Source organism: Medicago truncatula, chromosome 1, assembly GCF_003473485.1.
Source record: "Medicago truncatula cultivar Jemalong A17 chromosome 1, MtrunA17r5.0-ANR, whole genome shotgun sequence".
In the NCBI taxonomy this organism is placed as follows: Eukaryota; Viridiplantae; Streptophyta; class Magnoliopsida; order Fabales; family Fabaceae; genus Medicago; species Medicago truncatula.
In genome coordinates, this window is record NC_053042.1 from 40,625,840 (window position 1) to 40,651,771 (window position 25,932).

Below are 25,932 nucleotides of genomic sequence, written 5' to 3' on the forward strand. Positions count from 1 at the left end.
CAAAAATGTTGAGACAGAATATTTTAATGGATCTCGAGGTTCAAATATAGACTCATCATGCTTAGATTCGAACAAATTTGACACATGCAGGATGCAGCTTCAACCAAACTTACAAAATATACTTCTCCCTTCTCTAATTATCCAATTGAGACTCTTACTTTAATTTTATAATATAGTCATGTGTGTTTCCAACATATTCTCTTGTTCACAATTTGACTTCTTTTTTTACTAATGTTGACAATTAGAACTATTATGTTTATCGTGTCTTGATTTCGAAAATGGATTCACTCACTGAAATCGCACGTTAATTAATATACAATAACAGTCAAATATACACACAATATACAATAATCTCTCTAGGGATAGTAGTAAAATAATGAAAATATCCCCTACCACACTGCTAACTTTGTAAAAACATATTGGAAAGAAAAAATCCAAACATAATTTTTTCTTAGTTTATGGTTTTTTTTTTCTTTCAAAAAAAAAAAACTTTTTATTTTATGATCCATTTATTTATTGTTACATTTTTACAGATACCCTCACGTTGGCAAATCGTGTTACTCCTACTTCTTAATGGTGAGAAAATGACAAGAAAGTTTGGAAATGTAACTATCAACAAGAAAATAGTTTCATTCGGATGCGTCCCAAAGGAATGCAGTAGTACTGCAAGAAGTTTTAGATTTCTGTAGCAGTCGGTGCGAGTAGTAATTAATTGCTACAGAACTTTTACAATTGCATTTGGCAAGGGGAATTTTTCCTTCATTGATAAAACTAGATTCCTTTTCCCAAATTTTCTTGAAAAGGAACATTTGTATGCTTCTTGTATAAAATATTCACAAGAATAGAACTTGAATATCAACTGTGTTCCTGGGGAATATTTTCAAGAATCTAGAGTAATCTACTAAAATAAAAAATTAATATATTTATTTATTTAAAAAACGTTGGTCACCTATAGTAAGTTATTATTTTATGTTGCATTGCAACGTAGTGATCGTGAAAAGCAAGCAAGGTGAATGTTTTAAGCTTTTTTTTTCTTTAATTTTGTGATAGTACTTCACATATATGCAATCTTACATGAAATAAACAAAATGTATGTAGCTAGGTAGCTATGTTCCCCATACCACACACACTCCCAAAAGAATAAAGAAAAGTGAGAATTGAGAATATTAGCCAGCCGCTACAAGCAAGCAAGTGTATCTTTGTTTGCCATTTTCACTTTAACTTTAAAGTTGCCTTTGGATCCGAACCTCCCTCAGTCTCAAAGTAAATAAAGGTAAGGAAAGCAGATTAGTCAAATCCATTGTCTCAAATATCAATGTCTGAAACTCTCCATTGGAGACTTCAAAACCACTCACTCAGTCAGTAAATATCTTTCCTTCACCTCAAGAATTTCGATATTGTCTGTGCAGTGAGGTACTGAGAGTGAGAGGTGAGGTTAATGTAACTTGTTTTTTTGGTTACATGACGAGGTTATGAAACGTATGTTTTTTTTTTTTACAAGAGGTTATGTAACTTATTTATGTTACTTGCATTATTTAGGGATTATAGTTATAGTTATGCGGATTCCATTTGTGTACCATTAAAGTGTCTATTGATCAATTATAGTGGGCAATGGTATATACCATTATATTACACAAGTGCTATCAATTATGTGTACTATATCGGCACTGACAGACTTGCTTCATTTTATCAGGCTTTGCTAGACTGGCTTATGGGCTAATCCATTTTAATGGAACAATTGATGTGTAAGTATAGTTCTATAATTATTTAAATCAAATCAATTAAAAAATAATTAAATATCGTAACAATATGGACTTTAATGGCCCAACCTAATGTCATTTCATCATTTGTTTGACTTTTCGAGTTATGTCAGCTCACTTCATCCGACTAGGTCATATCTCTACACTAACTTGATTGTTTAAAATATATCTGCTCACCTCGTCGTCCAATTAGGTCTTATCTCAACCCTTATTTAAATATTCAAGTCAGATCTATACCGCCTCAACCATATTAAGCTTGCTCTCAACCCTTATTTATTGACCTATTAAGTCAATAAATAAGAACCATAAACGAAAATACTTGGGAGGTATTTCTTCTTTATTCATTCTTATTCTAACTTTAATAATGTATTTTCATCTTCGATTTTAGAATATTCTTGGAGTCTAGACAACACCGTTAAATAACATTTATGTTGTGCCTTGTATTTACATGCTTAAAGAAAATGTGATTTCTATTATGTTAAATTTTGAACAATAAATAACTTGATTGTTAAATGTTAAAATCATTCTTTTATAACAAATGAATTCGAAGTTTTGAGTTCATTCTGATAAAAATGATTTTTCAAAACATAATTTAAAAATTACATATATCCTTTTCTTAATCTATAATTCAAATTATATAATATTGTTTCTTTTCTATTATAAAAAATAGGGTTATTTAAGTTTTTAGTCCCTATGAATATTCACAGTTTTGTTTTTAGTCCCTACAAAATAAAATCACACTTTTTAGTCTCCGTGACAATTTCTTTAAGTATTTTAGGGACCAAAAATGTTGATGAATTTTTTTTATAGGAACTAAAAATGCTGATGGAAAAATTTTATAAGGACTAAAAATGCTGATAGAAAATTTTATAGAAACTAAAAAGTGTGATTTTATTTTGTAAGGATTAAAAATAAAATTCTGAATATTTTTAGAGACCATTTACTTAATTAACCCTAAAAAATATTGTGTACAATATTAAGGGGAGTTTATTCTCTCTACTAGTGAAAAGTCTCTCCAATAAAATCTTTAAACCGCTCCTGATGATGTAAATAGTGTCAGTATCATGAGGTTATCAGTTAGCAGTAGAGTACAATAATTCAATTCCGCTAGCTTCGGCTATGTGTAGTGTATTGTGGTCCTTCTCACTTTGACCCTTCAATATCAATTCCCTCTCATAAAATTATTATTAAGCACTTTGTTGTAACTGTGAAGTGATTACCCAACAACTCCACTGTACTAACCTGACCTTTTCTGCTTAGGGTCCCCGTCCCCCTACCCTTCCGATTTCACTAACAAGTCCTTGCTTGCCTCCCAAGTACACATGTTCCTCTATGAGAGGTGCCTCATTCCTTTTGATATGGACATCACTTTACTTTCTATGCCCACCACCACTCAACACCCATCACTATTTCCCTATATGACATAATATCTTAGTCAAATAAAAAATATATTATATGATGTTATTCACATTTCTTCACACTGTTGTTATATTTGACTCTTAGTTTAATTATGTGAAATCCTACGTACTAACGACAACCAATCACTATAACATCAATATCTTCGGATTAAAAGGAGTTACAATCAATTTTGGTGTGTGAAAATTAATGATTATATCTTGATTAAATATGCTGTAGTAGTGCCTAAGTTTGGTAACGAGTGTTACATGCACGATATTTTCAAAGTCGGTTATCTTGAGTTTATATTATATCTAATGTTGCGTTGCGTGGCAGATTTAGCTACACCCTTTAGGCTTTCCGTCCAATAGAAGTCAGATTTTGCACTGTACTATTTTGGAGCTTCAGTAGTGTTAGTTACACATATGCTATCACATGAAATGTCTGGTCTATATCGCAACTCATAATTCCGGCCTAACTTACATCTACCATGGGTTCATCAACTCAACAACAAATCAAATCCCCGTTGGCTTTTCTCTATCAATTAGGTGCAGTATTTTGGCCTCCATTTAGATCATGGGACCAACTTTTATATACTTTAATTCTTTAATCAGTGAACCCGTTAGTTGCTGAAGAGAAATATCAAAATCCTTATATAATTGCCGATAATTAATAGGAATCCACTTTTTTCTTCCTCTAATAAGGATCTTTAATGGATTGAGGTCCTCGTTAAATAAAAGACGCCACATTAGAGATGCTCTTAAAATGGGCGGACTTTACTAAAAAAAAATGTATATTAACTTATTCCATAAAGCACACGTTAAAGAATATAAATGTAACAACTTTACATCTTGTTAAAAAATTGAACGCACAATTGTTAAAATATATTTTTTTATATTGAATTTTTTAACATGTATCCTTAATAATACATGTTAGCATTTGCCTTAAAAAAGGAACAAATGGAAAAATTAGAGGACTTTGTGAGGCTTTAATGGTTTATTTTTTCTATTTTTCTCTTTACAACCTTCCTCCAAAGATCACTGTCCAAACTTGCAAACATAGTACTATATACATTTATGTGCTTGGATTTGTCAAGTGTGGAAAAAATAATGGAAAAAAATATGAATATACTTTCTAAATTAAAAATAAATGACAAATTTGTAAGTAAAATATTAATTTCAAATCAAGTTTTACATTAAGGACTTATACATGTGGATTGGTTGATGAAGAACAAAACATCTACATCTTAAAAAACTTGACGCTTAATGGACCATGAACTGATATAGATGACCATGCCATAGAGCCCCTCCGTTTAAGAGGGACCATTTTGGTCATACTCAGCCTCATATAACACACTATACCTTAGTGTCTTATAAGAATCTCTCTTAAAAAATTATACATTTTTAACAAAACATGAATTAAATATTTTTTTTTTAACATTTCGAATTTAAAAATTTGTATTTAATTCATGTTTTGTTAAAAAAAAAAACTCTTTTTTTTAGAGATTCTCATAATATTCAATACATTCTTGAAAATTTTCATTCAAAAATTTGAAAGTTACATAACAATTAGATTAAAAGTTAGGATAAAAAATGATGATTGAAAATTATGCTAGAGATAAAAAACAAGCAGTTTATATATTTATAGAGATCAAAAACATATTTAACTCAATTAAAATAAAATAGCTGACAATAACTACAAGTTGTGTCAACCTTTATTGTCATCCCACAATGTCAAATCTAACGGGGTAGCACTTGGGTGACATTGATCAATCACAATGTCACAAGTGTATAAAAAGACAAAAAATCCTTGTAAGTGAGAGAGAAGAAAATCATAATTTTTTATTTTTTTTTCACTTGTAACATTGTGGTTGGTCAATATCACATGACATTGACACTCCAGTATTACCCAAGTGTTTTCCCATCTAACATGACATGTTTTAGAAGTGTTGGTTCATAATTTTTATCATCTCGTTTTCTATCATACATATATAGAGTAATGATATTTGAACATCCATTTTTTAACAACTTTTGTGATATTTGAACATCCATTTTTTAACAACTTTTGTGACAACCCTCTCTCTCATCTCTTATTGTACTTTTATTCTCTCTCTTCCTTTTTCTCTTTCTATTGTTATTGTCCAATAAAAAAAGAGAAAAAAGGTTGTCACCCAAAGTTGTTGGAAATTGGTTGTCAAAATATTATTACTCATATACATATAAAAAAAAATAAGAGGACTTTGGATTTTATTTTTTTTTCATTATTCAAATTATGCTCTTTGAACAAACTTTCTTAGAAAAATGTTATATTGTTCCTTTCGTTAAAACAGATAAAAATTTAAATTATATTTGTTAGATCATTGATGTTTTTTAAAAAGATAAACATGATTTATCGAGTTTTTTTTTTTTTTTTGACAAAAATAAAGGATATTCATTCATTCAAATTGATTGAATACATCAGAGACAATAACATGATCAATATCGCTAAAAACGTATAGGGTGAATCTGCGAACAAACTCACAACATCCAAGTTAATAGCATACAACGGCAAAATGCCTACAAATAATATGATGAAATCTAAATCACCGGGATACCCATGTTTCTGGATCTGCAACGTTGACGCCCAAATCATTGATTGAATTTGTGATTGTCTGAAGCCGATCTTTCAATACGAACCAAACGAATACCGCACAACAAAAGATGCGAAATCAAACAACACTGCACAAGACGACGAACAACACAACGTCGCACTAAAATGAAGAAATCACGAAAAAACACGAAAGAAAAACTTGATGTATGTGAAAATCATTTATTTAGATTGAAAGAAAGGGAAAAAAGATGCAGAGGGGTGATTCTAGATCCTCGATGAGTGAAAGAGGAAGAAAATTTAGAAGACAGAGTTTCTCTCACCAAAAAGAAAATCTTATATCAGCATGTAATTTCCTTGAAAGCAATTAACGTTGTTTAGTAAATAAACATGCTATGATTTATCGAGTTTGTTATAGTTTGAAATTTAGAAACATATTGTCTTTATTCTTGTAATAAAAGTCAACATTTCATAAAAAATATCGTTAATAATTTACAAGCATTGGCACAATAAAATAAAATAAAATAAAAAGCAAAAAAGACGGACAAGTTTGCGCTAATCTTGATAGATAATGTATGTTTACCTTTCTACTCAAATCAAATGCCTTGGTTTTTTTTTTTTTCTCGCGAAAATACATTAATGTTATTTCTCTCTTCTATTTTTTTTTTCACTTTCATTAAACTATCATCTAACTTTTTATTTCTTTTCCCTCTTCCCATTTTTTTTCTTTTACTTTGACATGTCTTCTTTTATAAACCAAATAAAGTGTTAAGTGGGCAAATAACCAATATCTCACGAACTCAAGTGGGTGAATTGATCAACGACGTATCTTAAATTATATATAGATATATTATCTTAAACATAAAAAACTATTTTTATTTAATATCATGTAACATAAATTATATATAGATATATTATCTTAAGCATCCGGGAGAATCAGAAGCATCCCAACTACGTTGGCACCCAACAGAAGCCCCCATCCTCTACCGCCTTTTCAATACGTAATATTATTAAAAAAAAAAAAAAAATATTTACAATAAGGGGGACTAGGCCAAAACCCTCAAAAAAAAAAAAAAAAAAAAAACAGGAAAAGCAAGGGACCAAAATAGCTAAGGAAATCGATAATTAGGCATACCATTCCTTTCCCTAGTAAAATCCGCCAACAAAGAAGAAGGCAACGTAGTGAACCACGTAGTATCAAGCTGGGAACCATTATTACCAATCCCCCGAATGTTCCAAAAAATAATATTCATTTAAACAGAGGAAGAGGACCCTGAGAGCGAGGTTCTTTTTTTCTTCTTCTGAGAAACTACCTCTTTAAATGGCACCTCATTCACAGCAGCCTTTGCTAGCCAAGTTTTCATAAAATCTAAGTCTTTGTGCAACACCGGGTCTATAGTAGCACCATCCGACGCCATAATACTACTGACATCTAATGTTTTTTCCTTGATTGGGGATAAAATATGTTCTTGGTTCTCCTCCAAATCATTTCTAGCTATCTCATCAGATACATTCTCAAGTTGTATGCTAAAAGTATTATAAGTAATAGCAGGGCTATGAGAAATAGGAGTTACCATAATTGTCGGTGTTACAACCGGGATGTCATTTGTGTGGTCAATAATATCGTCCCCTTGGAATTGGGACGCTGCATCCATCTCCAAGGTAGTCTCCAAAGATGCGGCCTGAAGTGATATTTGAGCTGGAATATCTGAATTTGGGGATTGGTGATGCGGATGTGGGACAATTTCAATTTCCTCCTCCATTAACAAGCTTAATAATTTTAAGGAAGATGATAACTTCTGTTTTAAGGACATATTAACAAGCTTAATTTTTTAGATGTATTAATTTATATATGTAGAAAAAATTACAAAAAGCGGAAGACAAACTAACAACATGTTGCGTCGTTAAGTCTTTTTGAATAACAACATAAATCTTTGTAAGTACAACATTCATAAGTTTAGGGGACTTAATAGTTAATATTGTTTTGCATGATTGTTTGAACTTTATGAAGAAAGACAAGGTCGTCAGGTGCTAGAAAGTCAAAAGTGTCAAGTACAAATGATATAAAATCATGTTGATTGTCAAAATTTAGAGTTGTTCTTATGTTGGACTATTTTACTTGATGCAATTTTATATGAAAATTATGTTCTAATTCCTCTTTTAGATCCTTAACTTGTGTCCTAACAACTAAAGAACAAGCACAAGTACAAAAGTTAGCTTGATCCTAATTTTCATGATACATACCGATGAAAATAAATATATACTAAGTTCAATCATTGGCTATCCAAAGACATGAGTTAAATAAAAAACTCAAAAAGAAGTTTGTATGTCTTGGTGGAGTGGCAGCAGCCCTAATTAAAGGATGATCAAGAGGCAAATTGTATAGCTACCCACGGAAATAGATTGCTTTTGATCCCCGAATCTTCTATTCCTTTCATACAATTTGTTCATGTTCAAACAATGAAAAGGAGTTGTCCACATGAAAGGAAAAAAGACAAACTACAATTCATATAATACATTTGTTGCGCTACAAAAACGAAGATTGATTAGCTTATACAGTAGCTGAATAGTCAGTCAAGTAAAGGTGTGTTAGAAAAAGAAAGGAGAGCTGAGAAAAGTGAAAGAAATGATATAATACCAAACCTGTATCATATAAAATTAAAAGCATTTTGATTAACTTTGGATTTTTATGGAATGTGTTTCCCATTGTGGTGGTGGGGTTCTTCTTTTCAAGATTATACAGATATCTTTTACGTAAATTTTTAATTTTGAATGAGTTAAAAAGAAAAGAAAAAATGATTCAGGACTGATAAGAGAGGAGACAATTTTCACTTAAAATTTTAAAGGTTATATTCACAATTGTCTTAAAAATATTATTTAAAGATCCTTTAATAGGAAAATTCATCTTAAAAATGTAATTTAAACACATAAAGTAAAAATATAAAAGTTATTTCTTTTGATTGTTGATCCAATAATAATATGACCTTTTTCCGGACTCTACATATGCGGGAGATTTGGTGAATGAGTTGCCCATTTTTCTCTTTCACAAATTTCACACATCCACATATTCGTATTGTATTTGCATCCGTACTACGTATTCGAGTTTCTACAAGTGTTTTCATATACTTTTACTAGTAAGTGTGTACAGTATTGTTTTAGAGTCTAGTGATTGGATGTATTAGTTTGTCAGTAGCACCATTGGGATGGGTTTTTGAGAGGTCCCTTTGTGTTTCCTTGCTTTTTTAATTACACACAAAACCAAGTTTCAGAATATAACTATTTAGCCTTGACTGACAACTCTTCTGTTTCATGCTGTCTTGCTTCCTTTGTGAAAGTCCAAGACATGTTCTCATTCCACAGTTTCATAACAGAACATTAATCGATAAACACTCCTAACTTATAAGCCCAAGGAATTTATAAACGTTACACTAAAAAGTAATAATAATTTAAGAATCATTGTACTCCATCAATTCATAATAACTTCGTATTTGAGGAGTGTTATTTGAACAATCAATTTGGTGATAATTTATTTGACAATCATATTTTACAAAGAAAAAAGTGATATTGACACGGAAATCATAGCAATAGAGAGATAAAGTAAAAAGTAATGTAAGTATGAGAAAAAAAGTTGTTGCAAAAATTATCAAATATCATTTCTCATCATGTTTATATTCATTCCTAACAAATTCTACAGCCAAGAATAGACACTAATCCTTCTATTCATAAAGTTAAAAAAAGCTTAAAAGGTTCTGCAATGTCAAGTAAACTTATTTATGTTTTGCTGAGGAGTAGTATTTTCCTTTGCTGAGATCTTGCGACCATTAAAAACTTATGATTAATTCTACATAACCATCTAAAAATGTTCTTCAACAACTATTTACTCTGAAAGATAGTATGGTCAAGTTCCTACCAAATGACACATTGCGCTCAAGTTCCCATGGTACATTACCACGTTGACACAATCTAATTGGAATGACACGAGGATCTACAACAAATAGCAGTAATGTGTTATTTACTCGGCGGAGAAAAATTTGCTTGAGCACAAATATAAATAAAAAGGGTTTTGACACACTCACATAAGTAGAGAAAATAAATAAAAAAGAATTTAGTCATATCATTTAATTATTTTTTCTTTAATTTTGTTCAATTATGTGTGCATCTAAGACCAAAAAAGAATTTATCATGCTTCAGTTGAATAACAAAACCATTATTTATGCTTGCCTTATAATTTTTTTTTTTTTTTGAGTAATGTTTGCCTTATAGTTACTTAGCGGATTTTGTGATATCCACACACACACACATATATAATATATATATATATATATATATATATATATATATATATATGTATATATGCAAATATACACATGTAAATTTTATTGAGAATAATAGCGTGTGTTTGGTTCTGCTTTGAAAAAAATTGATTTTGATACAATTGTTTTTTATAATCGATTTTTGTTAAAAGTAATTTAATTACGTGCGAAAATCAATTCTATAATCAAAAGCTACAAAATCCTAACTTCAAGTAGAATTCATTTTGAAGATAAAATTAATACAACTCGACAACAACCAAACATATCAAAATCAATTCTACACCTCCATAATCAATTATGGTCCCTCTAAAAGTAAAATCAAACATATACATTGTATAGAGTTCAACAAAGGCGGAAAATGTGATAGAAAAACTATTTTAAAATTGATAGTTTGTCGTTGTTGATTACGAGTTAATGTAGGATCATTGTATATAGTGATCCTGATGTAACTAATATAACAACCAACAACTAATCAGAAACAGCTAACTTCTAATATAACTTAGACAATAATCTCACTTTATCCACTAATTCTTTCCACGGGCTTGACTCCATCCTTCCTCCATCCTTCACATGCCTGCCTTCCTTCCATACCGAGCAACTAAAACCTTAAAACACAAACTTATCTGCTCCACGAGCGTCTTTCAATACCATTTATCCAACAGAGTAAATTTTGGATGTGTAAATTTGTTTTCCTAAAAACAATCTTGTGTAATATTGTTTCATGAACCAAATCAATTGAACCAGAGTTGAAATTAAATTCGTTAACTCAATAAGTTGAATTTAAACTATATAGCTCACATTGTTTTGTTCATGAATCGACTCGATTATATTTACATGTACATAAGTGTGTGTTTAAAAATAGAAGATGTTTTAAAGATAGTCTAAATTGAAATTGTAGAATTATGTTCAGTTCTGTCTCTATTATATATGCATGTTTTAGTGTGCTTTTTTGTATGTTTTTTTTTTTTTAAGGATGTATGATTATTTTTTGTTGTTTGTAGATTGCTTATATTTATTTTTCTATATTTAGGCGGGCATGAACTTTAGGTTTGCGTCTACCCTTTAAACAAGACAATATAGGTTTGTGATAAGATTTAGGTCAAATGCATCTAAAGGTCTTTTAAGTTTTTCGTTTTTTTGAAAGTGGTCCTTTAAGTTTCAAAAGTCTCAAACAAGTCCTTTTAGTTTTTGAATCGTTTCAAACAAGTCTTATTGTAGATATCATAGTTGGTAATTGCTTCCTTGAACTCATCTTTGGTACCAAATCTGGTTCCTAACACCCACTTAAAATTAGTCGTCTTTTTGGGCATGGCAAATGGTGGATAATGCTTTTTGTTGCTATCATCTGAATCATCACCATCATCCTCTAAAAGGACTTGTTTGAAACGATTCAAAAATTAAAAGGACTTGTTTGGGACTTTTGAAACTTAAAGGACCACTTTAAAAAAAACGAAAAACTTAAAGGACATTTAGACACATTTAACCTAACATTTATTTTAACTCAATCTTTGCCTTTTTGAATGATGTGATGTGATTACAAGTTGAACTTAATTAGCTGAATCAATTGCTGGTAAAATTTAAATGAGTTGGTCACAAGTTAAAAATGGTTGATGATAAACTAAAAATGGTTGAACTCACACTAGTTTGACTCAACTCCATTTATTTGTAGGGTGTATAAAATCGAACCAATCAAATAGAAAAATTGTAAACCGAACTAAACCAAATCGAAACCGTAAAATACGGTATTTGGTTTGGATGTATTCAGATCAATTTTTACTCAACCGCATGGTTTGGTTCGGTTTGCGGTTTTGATTTAACCAATCGAACCGCAATATCAGAAAAACACTAATTAAATATGGGTCCTGTTAACCGGTGCCCCCGAGGCACTAGTTAAGGAAACCAAAAAAGGAAAATTTGAATTAAAAATAAAACTTTTTTGGCTTTTGAAAAGTTGATTACACAATTTCCAATACAAAAGCTACTGTATTTGTTTTCTTAACCGGTGCTGGTTAACATTTCCCTTTAAATATATATCACTTTGATCAATACTTATAGAAACTCAATGGAAACTTTAATAAAATTACATATTTTTTCTCTCTTGTTAAGTTTCTTTTTTCCTTTTTCTTTAAAAAATGTATTTATGTATTACTTGAACTCTTAGAGAATGATAACAAATTTAGTCTTTTATATTTCTTACAAAGTAGGATTACTTTTCGTCTGCGTTTAAATTTGGTCTATGTAGTTGGGAACATTGTTGAATAAAAATAAAATTGTAATGTTGGATGAAATTTAAACATTGCTGAAAATATGCTCTGTTTTAACTTTTTAATTTGATTTTAATATTCGAAACAAAAATAAATTATTGTCTAAAAAACCGCACCAACTTATCCAATCCAAACCGTATTAGTTTGGTTTGATTTGATTCGCAATTTATTTTAAAAGTCAATTGAACCAAATCAAACCGCATCACAACCACCCCTACTTGTTTGTACTTAAAAAAATAAAAAATAAAAACAAGTCTTTTGAATGCAAGGAATTATTCTTTAATTGTTTAGGCCGGATAAGAGCAAGGTTAAGAAAATACAAAACAATTCCAAAGAGAAGACAAGGCGGTTATGAAGCATGCCAGTAAGTCCCAGGATTCACGTGAAAATTGAATGATAAAACAAAACACAAGTTATAAAGAATTCGATTGTTAACGTGAATGGCAGGAATATTAAACGTAAAACAGCTCAGGTTATTATATCTTGCAAGAATTTAATTGAACTTCTCAAGTAATCACTTAACTCACGTTCCAAGTGTGCCCACAAAAAACCCAATAATGATTAATCACGAATGATGGTTGTGCTGAACGTACGATGGTTGTGCTATGCTTCCACGCAAGGCCACGTAACAACACAAGCATCTTAAGAGAACTTACTTGTTTAAGAGATTTATGATTAAATATAAGATATGCTTTGAAGTAATGATTACATAATTTTTAGAATTAAATATATTTTTGGTCCCTATAAATATACAAATTTTTCGTTTTCGTCTCTCTAAAATTTTCGTTCAACATTTAGTCCCTATAAAATTTTCAATCTTCAATTTTAGTCCCTCGTTTAAAGTAAACTCATATGTAGAATTCATATTTTTAGATAAAATTTTGCAGAAAAATGTATAATATTATAAGGATCACTCAAAAAAAAATTAGAATTTTTTACCAAAACATGAATTAAATATAAATTTTTATATTTTTGGCGACATGATATTGAGTTTAATAAAGAAAAAAATAAATAAAATATATTTTAAAACTGATTATCTAAATAAATTAAATTCCATCACCCATATTCTCAACTGAATCTTTAAACGGTTAAGTGATGGAGGGACTAACTTATTACAATGTGAGCAACGTTTTGAACCAAATTAAAACTTAATTTTAAAACATAAAGGTCAACTTGAAATTTTTAAAACATAAAAGACCAACTTAAAATCTAAAATGAACATAAGAGACCAAACATACAATTAACTCTAAAATAATATTATCGTGTTGTTATCTTATATTAAAGTGTGTATCAAACAAATTATATGTTACATACTTATGTCATCCATATCATATCTTTATCAAAAACTATTTTCTTTTCTATCTTATTTTGACCATCAAACATACCGTTGATTTCTTTTTTTTTTTTTTTTTGCTAAAAAAGTTTAACTAATATTATTAATCTATAATTGTTCAAAACAAATATGAGAAATCTTAAAAACATACCGAAAATCATAACTTTTTTTTTAATAAAACAAGCGTAACTAATATCACTAATATATAATATGGTTGATTATCCAAAAAACATGTCGCCTTCGGTAAGATATGAACAACCATGATCGCTCGTCGTAGAATTCCATAGATTTCTTAGGCTTCTTTTTTTGGTAAAGTTAAATATTGTATTTTTGAGAATAAAAATGTCTATTTTGGTTATTTATTTTTAGAAAAGGTTTAAAATATATATGGTTTTGGTGGCTAGGCACAAATGAAGATGGCTAGCTCAAAAGTTTACAATATATTTTTTGAGTCAAACAGTACTGTCTTTTGTAATTTAAAAGTGAAACAAATATATAAAAAGATAGCACTTGCTTTGAATTATTTAGAAGCAACCATGGCAGTATTAAGCTGTCAGTGAGACTACTTTTTCAAGTGATTCAATTCAAGTACTTATTTTTATTCAAGATCTTATTTTAAATATTTGAAATATTACTCTCACCGTACCATAATAATTGGGTCATTTATAAAAATAATGTTTCAAAATAACTGAGTCATTTCACTTTTCAATACAATATTAATTACTTTTTTTCATTTATAACTATAATTAATATTATTTTCACAACTTCAAATTCAATATATTTCACTTTGCATTTATGATAGTGGAAAATGCACAAATACTTAACAAGAGCACCTAAAATCATATTTCATTCTACTTCATTTATATATTTACCTTAATATGTGGAAAAGAAAAAAGACTCGACTAATTTGGAACGGAGGGAGTATTATTTTGTATCTATAAATTATAAAAAAAAAGCCACTAGTGTATTTTTTTTTTATACATAAATAAAGCACTAGTGATAAAGCCAACTCAGAAAAGAGAAGCTTAACCTAGTTTGTAGCTGTTTATTATCTTGCAGCACCGGCAATCAATTTCTCTCTGTACTCTGAATGTGCTTAAGTAGTACGGATATATTTTTGAGCAAAATAACAAATATAGAACTATCCAATGCATTCCAACAATACCCTTTTGGTTCTATAGAGAAAAAAAATTATCTTTCTACTCTCTCTCCAACAACTATTTCTTCTCTTCTACTTCTTCACTCACAAGTTTCTTTCTTGTACTTGTACTTGTGTGAACTCAACTTGCAAACATGAGTAAACAAGATATGATGAAAATTCAGGTACACCCTTGTTCTTCTTACTTGTTTTTTTTAGTCTTGTGTTCACTAGTTAATTAAAGTACTTGTTGAAGTTAAATCTGTACTTATGTTTAACTGGTTTTTGGTTTGTTTGTTTCTTATGTAGAATTGTCTTCTCAAGGTTAATATCCATTGTGAAGGGTGTGAGCAGAAAGTGAAGAAACTGCTTCAGAAAATTGAAGGTACATTTAGACCATGTTTCTTTCATCTTTTCTTGTTTTTTTTTTTTTTTTTTTTTTTTCTTTTCAAATTCTTAGAATTTAGTTCACATGTTAACTTTACTATGTCGGTTTCTGTCAAAAACACAAAAACAAAAACTTTACTATGTCGGTTTAACATTTTCTCATGTTTCTAAACCCTTCTTAATTTCATGTTTTGTTGCTTCATTCATCCAAAGTTTCAAACTTTATGATGTTTTAGTTTTGAAGTTTGATTAAATGTTAAGTTTTGAAGTTAAAATTGTATTTTTACACGTTTGTGTTGTTGTTGTTGTGATGCAGGGGTGTATTCTGTGAATATAGATGCAGAACAAGGGAAGGTGTTGGTGACAGGTGATGTAGATCCAGCAAAGCTCCTAAAAAAGCTGAAAAGTTCAGGGAAACATGCTGAACTATGGGGTGGACAGAAAGCTATGATGATTAATCAAAATCAAAACTTTCAACAACAACAGCCTCAGTTTAAGAACATGCAAATTGATAACAACAAAGGGGGTAAGAACAACAAGCCTCAAAATCAAAAGGGTCAAAAAGGTGGTGTTCAAGTAGCACAGTTTCAAAATCCTAAAGGAGGAAAAGATATGAAAGTGCCCAACAAATCTCAGAAACATGTTAATTTTGATTTGTCTGAGGAGGAATTTGATGAGAGTGACGCTGATTTTGATGACTATGATGATGAAGATGATTTTGATGAGGATGAAGAAGAGGAGTTTGGTCATGGACATGGCCATGGTCAAGGGCCTCAAGGCAATGGATTTGGGCAGCATCCTATGCATAATAACAAGATGATGATGGCTATGATGCAGAATCAGAATGGTCGTGGGCCACAGCTAGGGCCTGGTGGTGGTATGATGATGAATGGGCCTGCTGCCATGAACATCCCAAAGGGAGGGGGTGGTAATTATGCTAAAGCTAAAAAAGGAGATATTATGGATCTACCTATGCAAATGCATATGAAGGGTAAAAGTGGAAATTACGGTGAGGTAAAAAATGGTAATGGAGGTGGTAAGAAAGGGGGTGATGATGGAGGTAAGAAGAATAAAGGGGAAAAGCAAAAGGGTGGTGGGGGAGATTGGGGAGATGAAAAAAATAGTAGCAAGAAGAAAAATGGTAAAGGTAAAAACGGTGGTGGTGGTTTTCTAGTTAAGTTTCTAGGGCTTGGAAAAAAGAGCAAAAAGGGAGGAGGTGCAGCCGACACAACAAACAAGAAAAAAAACAATGGAGGAGGTGGAAATAGCAACAACAGCAAAGGGAAAGATGGTAAGAAAGGTGAAAAATTGGATAAAGTTGAATTTGATTTCCAAGACTTTGATATCACTCCTCATGGTAAAAGTGGCAAGGGTGGAAATGGAAATGGAAATGGGAAAGGTGCTCCTGCCAAGGGTAATGCCAATAATGGTCATGGTAGCAATAATAATGGTAATGGGGGCCATATGGGTCCAATGGGGCAGATGGGTGCAATGAATCAGATGGCAGCAATGAATAGGATGGGTCCAATGGGGCAGATGGGTTCAATGGACCAAATGAGGAGCATGCCGGCAGTGCAAGGATTACCGGCCGGGGCAGCAGCCGCGGCGATGAATGGTGGCTATTATCAAGGAATGCAGCAGATGCAACCAAATCCTTATCATCAGCAGCAGCAGCAGCATCAACAACAACAGCAGCAGCAGCAATACATGGCTATGATGATGCAGCAACAACAACAGCAACAAATGCAGCAACAACTGCAGCAGCAACAAATGCAGCAAGGAAACATGAACAACATGTATCCACAACATATGATGTATGGAGGTGGAAGGCCACATCCATCAATGAACTATATGGGACCGCCACCAATGCCATCACACCCTATGGCAGATCCTATCACTCATGTTTTCAGTGATGAGAACACTGAGAGCTGTAGCATCATGTAAAGTAATTAATTACTAGTAGTGCTAGTTTGTTTTCAGGTTCTATTATTGTCTTTTTTTTTTGGGGGGTCCATTAAATTTTGTTGCAATGGTAGGAAAATGTGCAAGATTTAAGGATTTATCTGATTATATCATATGATGTTTGTTTTATTTTGTTGTGTGTCCTGTGTAACGACAACCTTATGAGCAGGACATGGTGCCAATGCCAGTCAATGACAGTATATCACATGACCTGTGGTGACTAAATCACTCCTCAGAACTTATCTTAACCCATTAAATTGTATGAGTTCTTCTAACTAATTATTAATTTTAGCTTGATAAATTAGTATCTTCCTTTCACCTTGTTTTGAGTTGTGATTTCCTTGCTTACTTGAACTTGTACCACGTATTGAAGGGAATTGCGAATCATGTGACTATGCACTTGACAGCACGAATTGCTAAAATTTTACTGTACATGCCGGACATACAAATTCACGGGTTCAATTTGTAATAATCGTTTGGTAAACGATAAGATTTGTAAGGTTTGGTCCGTATTGGACCCAACCAAAATCACTGTTCAACCCAAACAACTATGAATGATTCAAATTGTGGGTTCATTTGGTTTTCTCCGAATCTATGAACATTCCGATTCTTTCATATACCTCTCTGGAGGAACCTAGTAAACACAACCAAAAGGGGGTGGACAACGACTTAGGTGAAGAAAAGTTAACCTCAGAGTTTCGATTGTTGCAGGGATTCCGCTCCTTAGAATGTAAAGTGAACAATATGGACCAATAGTTAATAAACTAAAGGTAGATATTGTAGGTACTACATAACAAATCATAATAACAACTCTTAGATTTTTTCACTTTACATTTTAAAAGATCATCCCCATTGTTGCATATAATTTGATAGGAACTAACTACACAAATATTTAGAATTAAAAAACATCCCAAACTCTAAATTAGCTGTTCAAAAATAAACAATAATCTTATCTAACTTCGTAATACTAGTATAGTCCAAATATATTTTACAACCAACCAATTGTTTCTATACTTACTCACTAGTGGAGCTAGCTCATTTATAATGGAATACATTATCCATTTCCATCTGTTTTTGTGCTCTAAAATTCAATGCACTAACAATCACAAGCTAGTGTCAAATCATTTGAAAGGGAGAAAAAATTGATGGGTATTTACTATTTACTCCACTTTGCACACAATCTTTCCATTTCACTCACTAAACCTTCCTTAAAAATCCAGTTGCACACATGTCATTTACCTAAAGCCTTACGTGTCATGTCTTTATAAGATTAAATCCATGTTATGTTATGTTTTTTTTTTTTTTTTTTTTTTTTTTGAGTAAAAAATCCATGTTATGTTATTGACGAAATTCTTCTTCTCTGATAAACTAACTATTACATTTATCCATACAAAAATTTCAAACTTATCAAATATTTTCACATTTTAGACACAAGTGTGCTAAGTGTAAACAACACTTCTTAAGATAATATTCCTCTGTTCCATTTACGTACATAGCCAATGGAATGGTGGGTCTACAGCCCTAAGGTTGAAAAGATTCCTTAACATTCTTTGAAATATATTTTACATCCAGACAAAAACCAAGAAATACGTTTTACCTTATTAATTATGGCCATGGGTAACTTTATATCATATAGTAGTAGTTTTCTTTCTTTCCTTCTTTTTTTCTTTCAGATTCCCTTTGATGTAATAATTTCCTCACTTTTCTTTCTTTTACTTTCTTCTTTATGAAAAAACACATTTGTTTATTGATGTTTAATTTTATGCATAAGATGTCCAAAAATTAACAATGACAATGCTTAGTTTTAGACTATTATATTTTTTATTTTAAAAAGGACATTTTCTGATCAGAAAAAATGGACTTGTTATTATACAGTGTAAATCATACAAACCATTGAAATTGCCATGGATCAAATAAGCTCACTTTTACATGGAGTAAGTGTTATATTTGTAAAGTTTTTATATCTTCATTGTAAGTTAATTATTTTACTACGTATGCTTGTATAATTTAATTAGTACTTTAAATATCATTCTCAAGTCATTATTCTCTATACTACATTTGCAATTATAGTGAATACACTAATTATTAATAAGGTTAATTTGATAAAATCATTGTTTATTTCCTTCATTTATAATTTCTCTTGCATTTGTGTGAAATAGTTTAGTATGACACTTATAATGAGATAGAGAAAGCATATATAAAACCCGAAGATGCATGGTCAAAAATAATTTATTGCAGGGCATTCCTATGAAATTTGTGGTCCGTTCTCAAAATAAAGAGAGGCTCCTAAGAAAAAAAATGTCAATTATTTTTAAAGAGAAAAAAATGTTTATAACGTTAGTGTTGTTTTATTTTTTACGAAAAATAATTATAATTTTGTTGTTAGATCTTTGTTATTTTATACTATAAGTTTGGGAAAAAAATAATATGAATAAATGAAAAGAACAAAAAAAAATTCTAATGTGTTTGTTAATAAAATAGATGAAAAAAAAAGAATTAAAAAAAAAAAGAAAACATTAATCCTGGATGAGGGTTGAACCTCGAAACCGTGGAGTATCAACACAAATTGCAACCGCTAGAGTATATCTACAAGCTTAGAAATCATTAAGCATTAATACTATATACTTACTCCAACCTGCATTATAAAAATAAAATAAAAAAATATTTGGGCCCCTAAGTTTTGGAGACCCGGTTCTGTAGAGCTGCTTGCACCCCCAAGATCCGGCCCTGCACATGTATAGGCTATGTGTAGTTCTATTTCTTTTAAGAGAACATAGTTCTAATATCTTGGTTCCCCGAATTTGTAATATCGTATCCACTTGTATTTTTATGAAAAAACACATTTAGCACATTGTTTTTGGAGTTTAGACGTGCCTTAGAGATTTGTTTCTAGGATCTAGTTAATCGATCACTTTTGATTTGAGATCGGGACTCTGTTTTCGCGACTCAAGTTTTTAGGTCTGTTATGGTGTCTTTTCTGACAAACTAGAGGTCAAGTGGTGGTGGAATTTGAAGGAGTGTTTGAATATGTGATTTTCACGTGTTTAATTGGACTCAGCTATATTGATGGGAAGATGATGGTCTGCTTCCAGGGTTTTGATTGGTTGAGTGATTTTTTGGAGGAGTTATGATGAACAACATATGATAGGTGATTAAATTGTGTTTTTGTTGTCCTTTGTCAGGAAGTATGAGGGTTTGACTTTGATTTGAGTATATACTTTGGTTTTGGCGATTAATTTTCTTATTAATATTGGTGTTAACATCAAACATTTGAGTATTTACTTTGGTTTTGGCAATTAGTTTTCTTATTAATATTGGTGTTAACCCTCAGTTCGACTTTGACGTAGTGTTTGTATCAGTATTTTATGATGTTTTTAGTGATCCATCTATATATGATATCTTTACTTTATCTTATTTGTTAAAAACTTAATTATTAATAAATTTTATCGTTAAAAAACATTTAACACATTTGTTTTTCAGTCCGACACACTAGTGTTACTTTTACTCATCCACATAGGAACCTGCCTGAATTGACAACACCAATTCTTGTCTATGATCCCAATGACCTCTGATATGATCGAAGAAAAGCATAAACTTGAATCAGTTGGAAAAAAACATTTCAATGCTAGATATTTTGAAATACCAATCACATATAAAGTTCATTCATATTGAAAAAGTATCGGCTTTCTCGTTAAACTAGGAGAACAAAGTAAGAAAAATAAACGAAAAATAAAGAGTAAACATAAAAGAAAAGGACAATAAGCAAATGAGTTATACAAAAAAGCGATGAGGACCGAAAGAAAGAACATGGATGTTAATAAAGTAGTGTGGAACTGATTATTTTGTCGTCTCTATTTTGCCTGCAAAATTTTCACCGTTCTTCTTATAAGAAAAAAAAAAATTGTATAGTTTTTGTAGAAGTTTTAGAAAATAAAATATAAAGGAAGTGCAAATAACAACTGCTATGCTTGATAAAACGATTGATGAACTTGGCCTTTTATGACCAGCTTTACTTATGTTATTTTTTTTTTTTTAGGGAAGCTTTACTTAGAAAATTGCTTTTTTTTTTTTTTTACATACAAATATTCATAATAAGACATGAAAATTACCTAAAAGCCTCCAGCAGCAGTTAATTGCCGCTCAAGTAATTGTCGGTAGTTAATTGCCGCTGAAGTTCGTGTCAGAACAAAAAAAAAAAGCAATACCAATCAAATGTAAACGAGTTAAAACTTGCAATACCTGTTTTTTGATGCATATTGTGTGTAAAAACATCCTAGCAATCAATCGCAATGATTTGGAACCAAGATTTTGACAAAATATTTTTGAATTAGGGATTTTTTGAGGAGTGGTATTATGAGGTAAAGTGATGAGTGAATAGGATATAGGGATTTACTGGATTTCGGGAAAAAAACCAATGGCAGTTAACTACCATTGGCACCAGCGGCAGTTAACTGCTGCCGGTTAGCCCAACGGTAGTTAACTACGGCTGGGGACTATAAGGTAATTTTCTTGTGTCAATATGACGTTTTTGAAGTCAGAAGAGCAATTTTCCTTTACTTATGTTATTGTAGTAAGTATGAGTTCAATTAGAAAGAAATTTATAGATTTCACTCTTAGTATTTTCACCTCCATAACCGTTCAAAATTCTCATATAAGTACAGCTTTCACTTTTAACTGTTCTCTCTCATTTCTCTAATTTAAATAAAATACACATATTTATCAATTTCTATTAGCATAATTAAATGTTGCATCTATGGTTTCAAAGACCTCTCTATTAGCATAATTTCTGTTAATTATAAATGTAGGCAACATTAGATAGGTGGCTCTGGATTCGATCTCTCAATGATAACATTGTGTCTGAATGCAATGTTTACATTTATGATCTTATTAGATAGAAGCGACTATATGGTGCAGTATTACTTAGAGATAAGCACATCCGCAATTGAGAAGTATTTGATTCATAGGGTTGATATCATGCAACATCACTATAGAAAAGTGTTATACCGAATACGGTGTAGTATATCACTCGAGAAAAGTGACCACATGATGTAATATCATTTGAGAGAAACACACCTTTATTTGATTCCTGGATTCGTAGTGGAGTAGACTGATATCAAAGAAGAAGAATAAGTTTAGAGTCTATAGGCATGCATATTGCATACCATTACTTGAAGGGTTAAATATGTTTTAAGTTCCTACATTTTGCGTGATTTTCAAGAATAATCCCTATATTTCAATAAATGTTTTAAAATCCCTACATTTTTACTCCGTTAGTACAATTGGTCCTTACCGTCTATTTTCGATGACTAGGCTAACGGAAGATGCCACCTAGACGCCACTAGGATGCCACATGGCCTCATTAATGATGTGTCATGCCACATGTTAAAATCCCAATTTAACTTGTCAAAAAAAGAAAATCCTAATTTAAATTAACAATTAAAATCTTAATATTTTTTATTCATCAACCACACTTAAACAATCAAAAATAAAAACAATCCCTTTTCTTCTCGTTCTTGTTCCAGGATTTCTCTACCAAGACCACACCACCCAGCATCATCGTCATCTTCATCTCTCTTCCATTATTTTTTTTCTTCAGTTTTTCAAAAATTAGAGATTTGAAATTCCTTCTTCATCACGGAACAACCTCTTGACTTCATTCCCTTTTTCACTCTCGTCACTGTAAGCGTGATCGAAACTCCCATCCTCTGCGTCTTCAACCCTTACGATGTCGATGTCGCGGCTATCACGACTTCACCATACCGTCGTCGTCGTTGATGGTCAGATCCGACACCATTGCTATAGCAAACACCCAAAACAAAGTTGATGATTTTTCAAATCTAGCTTTGTCTGATTTTGTTTGTTGAGGTTACGACGGCTACAATGGAGATTCTTACATGTTGCAGTTGATTTAGATTAGATTTAAGGAATCTGTTGGTACTACGTTTGAAGTTTTTTGTAAGATCTTACTATTGTTGTAAATTGCATTGAATGATGCCTTCAGACATTGTTCAATCAACAAATTTTATCCAGTAAAAATTGTGAGGCTTTAGCTATGAGTCTTAGGAATCATTTGCGTTACATTGGGATTCCGTGCTTAAAACTTGTGGTTGATTTCTTTTACAGTTAAATTGGATTCTGTTTTTAGACATGGTTTGTTTTGTTGGTGTACTGCTGGTTCTCTTGTTGATGCTATGTTTTGTTGATATTTGAGGGGAAGGTTTCAATCTATAATGATGAAGATGGTGGTGGGAATTAAGTTATTTTTGGTAGAATGAAATTCTGAAATTAGGCTTGCGAGTATGCAACATGATATAGAAAAAAAAAATTTAAGGAAAAATGTTTTTTTATTAATAATAACTGAAATTTTAATTAATTTAATTATAATATTTATACCGATGACACCTGTGTCCACACAAGATGCCACTCAAAAAATACGGGGTCCACAATATGCCACATCAACATTCTGTTAGCCTAGTCATCGGTAAGAACCAATTGTACTAACGGAATAAAAATGTAGGGATTTTAAAAACATTTATTAAAATGTAGAGACTATTCTTCAAAGTCACGCAAAATATAGGGACTAAAAACATATTTAACCCTTACTTGAATCACAAATTGTACTGACTTTGGTGGGTGTACTGGATTGTATTGTCTTACCTTGATTTTGTGGCATGTACCGATGTTTTACCATTATGACTCTTTATTAAGTGTGATCTAATGTGATACTACTAGTACTATTACGTATTTTTGAAACTTGTCCTTTCGTTCTTTTGTGTTTGTGTGGTTTGACTCTACGTTTGTGAAATCAAATTTTTTTTAGCCTTATGTATAGACACCGTTTTGTGTCCGTCTCTTGTTTTGAGAAAATGGTCAGCTATGATAGTTGACATCGAATTGGGATAAATGAATTATAATTTAGCTCTCCACTTTTTTTTTTGTCCTCAAAGTTTGTAAACCTTTGTGATTTTTAAATATTAATCAAAAGCCTTATTTTATTATTATGATTTTTTCAAATAACAAAATATGAACCATATATACGAGTTGTTATATCATTGTCCAAAAAAGTATTTAAAATTCCCATATTTTAACAGTCTTAGGAACTTAAGTACTAATAAATATTAGATATATTATTTTGAGATTTAGAGTGTCACAATAACCAGTACAAAACTATCTTGATATAGATATAGAACGATGATTGAGATGAAGAATCGTTGCGATTTATAAAGTGGTGGTAGGATAAATATTCACCGGTAATTAGTGTGTGAGTTTAATGACTTGGGGGTCTGTATTATGTTACCAAAATGAATCAAAAGAGGGAGTATTTATTGGAGCAAGAGGGATGATTATTGAAGAGGTAATGGGGTTGTAGGTCCCACACATAGTTGATGGAGAAATTGGGTGTCATCAACGTTAAATGGGAGTTAGCCAGTTAGGACTTAAACTTTAGGGAAGAGGGCAATAGAAATGACATTTGAAAATGCGTTTATCAGTAACGATCGATATTAAATGAAAGTGATATCATGGGGAATTGTTGTGTAATTAAAGATAGAGAAATGATATTTGTACAATTATTTTGGTATAATTTTTGGATAAATTTCTCTTTCATACTCAGATTATATTCTTATTCTCTTTCTTCATTTTTCTCTCTCTATTGTTTTTGACCAACGAAAAGAGAGAATAACAAAGTTGTTCCAAAAATTGTTTCAAAAAAATTGTACAAATATCACTGCCCTTGAAGATAAGAGGCGAAAATCTAAGGAAACAAAAGGGAGGGGAAATGGCTAGGGTAAGGTTAAACTTTAGCTATATCTAATAAGCTTTTATAATAAGAGAAGATATTACCTAACAAATCAGTCTCTTATAATATGAGACCATCTTTCCAGGGGCGGAGCTACATATGCCCTTGTGTGGGCATGTGCCTCCACAAATATTCTAATTCTAGTACTAGTAAATGGTGTTAAGCCTACTTCATACCCCCATTAGTTAGTAAAAAAAAAATTTATATTATCAAAGTAAAATTAGTGAAATTATTTAATATCTCAATTATTGATAAATTGATCCATATTAATCATAATATATATTTTCCGTCAGTTTAACTCAATTATTAAGGACATTGCATAATATATGTAGGAGTCATGTTTCGAATTCTGAACACTCAACTTCTCCATATTTAAAATGTGTGAGCTCAAATCACCAACCTACTTGACCCAAAAAAGAAATCGTAATATATATTTTTTGTGTTATGAGTGATTCATATGTAAAAAAAAATTGTTTTAAATTAAATGATCATTTCAATTTTTAATGCAGTTTTAATTACTTTTTCTAACTGTACACTAATAATTGCACTATTCTTAAGTATGAGTGGAAATAGGGACATTACATAATATATGTAGAAACCAGAAATTATATTAGGGACAATTGCATAATTTATGTAGGAGTCAGAAATCTTTGAAATCTGAATATAGCTCCCACAATGTAAATTTTTTGGCTCCGCCGCTGCATCTTTATAATGTCTTGCTCTAAATTTAGACAGTCACACTTTTTATAACTCGTTACCATTGAAAGGGTTGTGGCTTATATTGTACACCTCTTTTAAAAGTCATAATTAAAAGAATATTTTTTCTTTCTAATTTATTGTAACTAGGATCCTTGATCCCAAGAGGTGCTCCAAGATATTCCGACGATTTAGACTATTTGTGTCCTTATGAAACTAATCATCTTGTTGGTTGTGAATATTTTTTTTTAGGGTTAATTAAGTTTTTGGTCTTTATAAATATCTGCAGTTTTGTTTTTA

At 31.0% G+C, this 25,932-nt stretch overlaps 1 protein-coding gene across 1 annotated transcript; it reads left to right on the forward strand.

Annotated features, from left to right (window-relative positions):
- The first annotated feature begins 14,658 nt into the window (after positions 1–14,658).
- On the forward strand, positions 14,659–17,398 carry LOC11407989 (heavy metal-associated isoprenylated plant protein 34). Its single transcript, XM_003591035.4, has 3 exons — positions 14,659–14,974; positions 15,099–15,174; positions 15,493–17,398. The coding sequence occupies exons 1-3, from the start codon at positions 14,945–14,947 to the stop codon at positions 17,118–17,120; spliced, it is 1,734 nt and encodes a 577-aa protein (XP_003591083.1). The 5' UTR covers positions 14,659–14,944; the 3' UTR covers positions 17,121–17,398.
- The last annotated feature ends 8,534 nt before the right edge of the window (positions 17,399–25,932 follow it).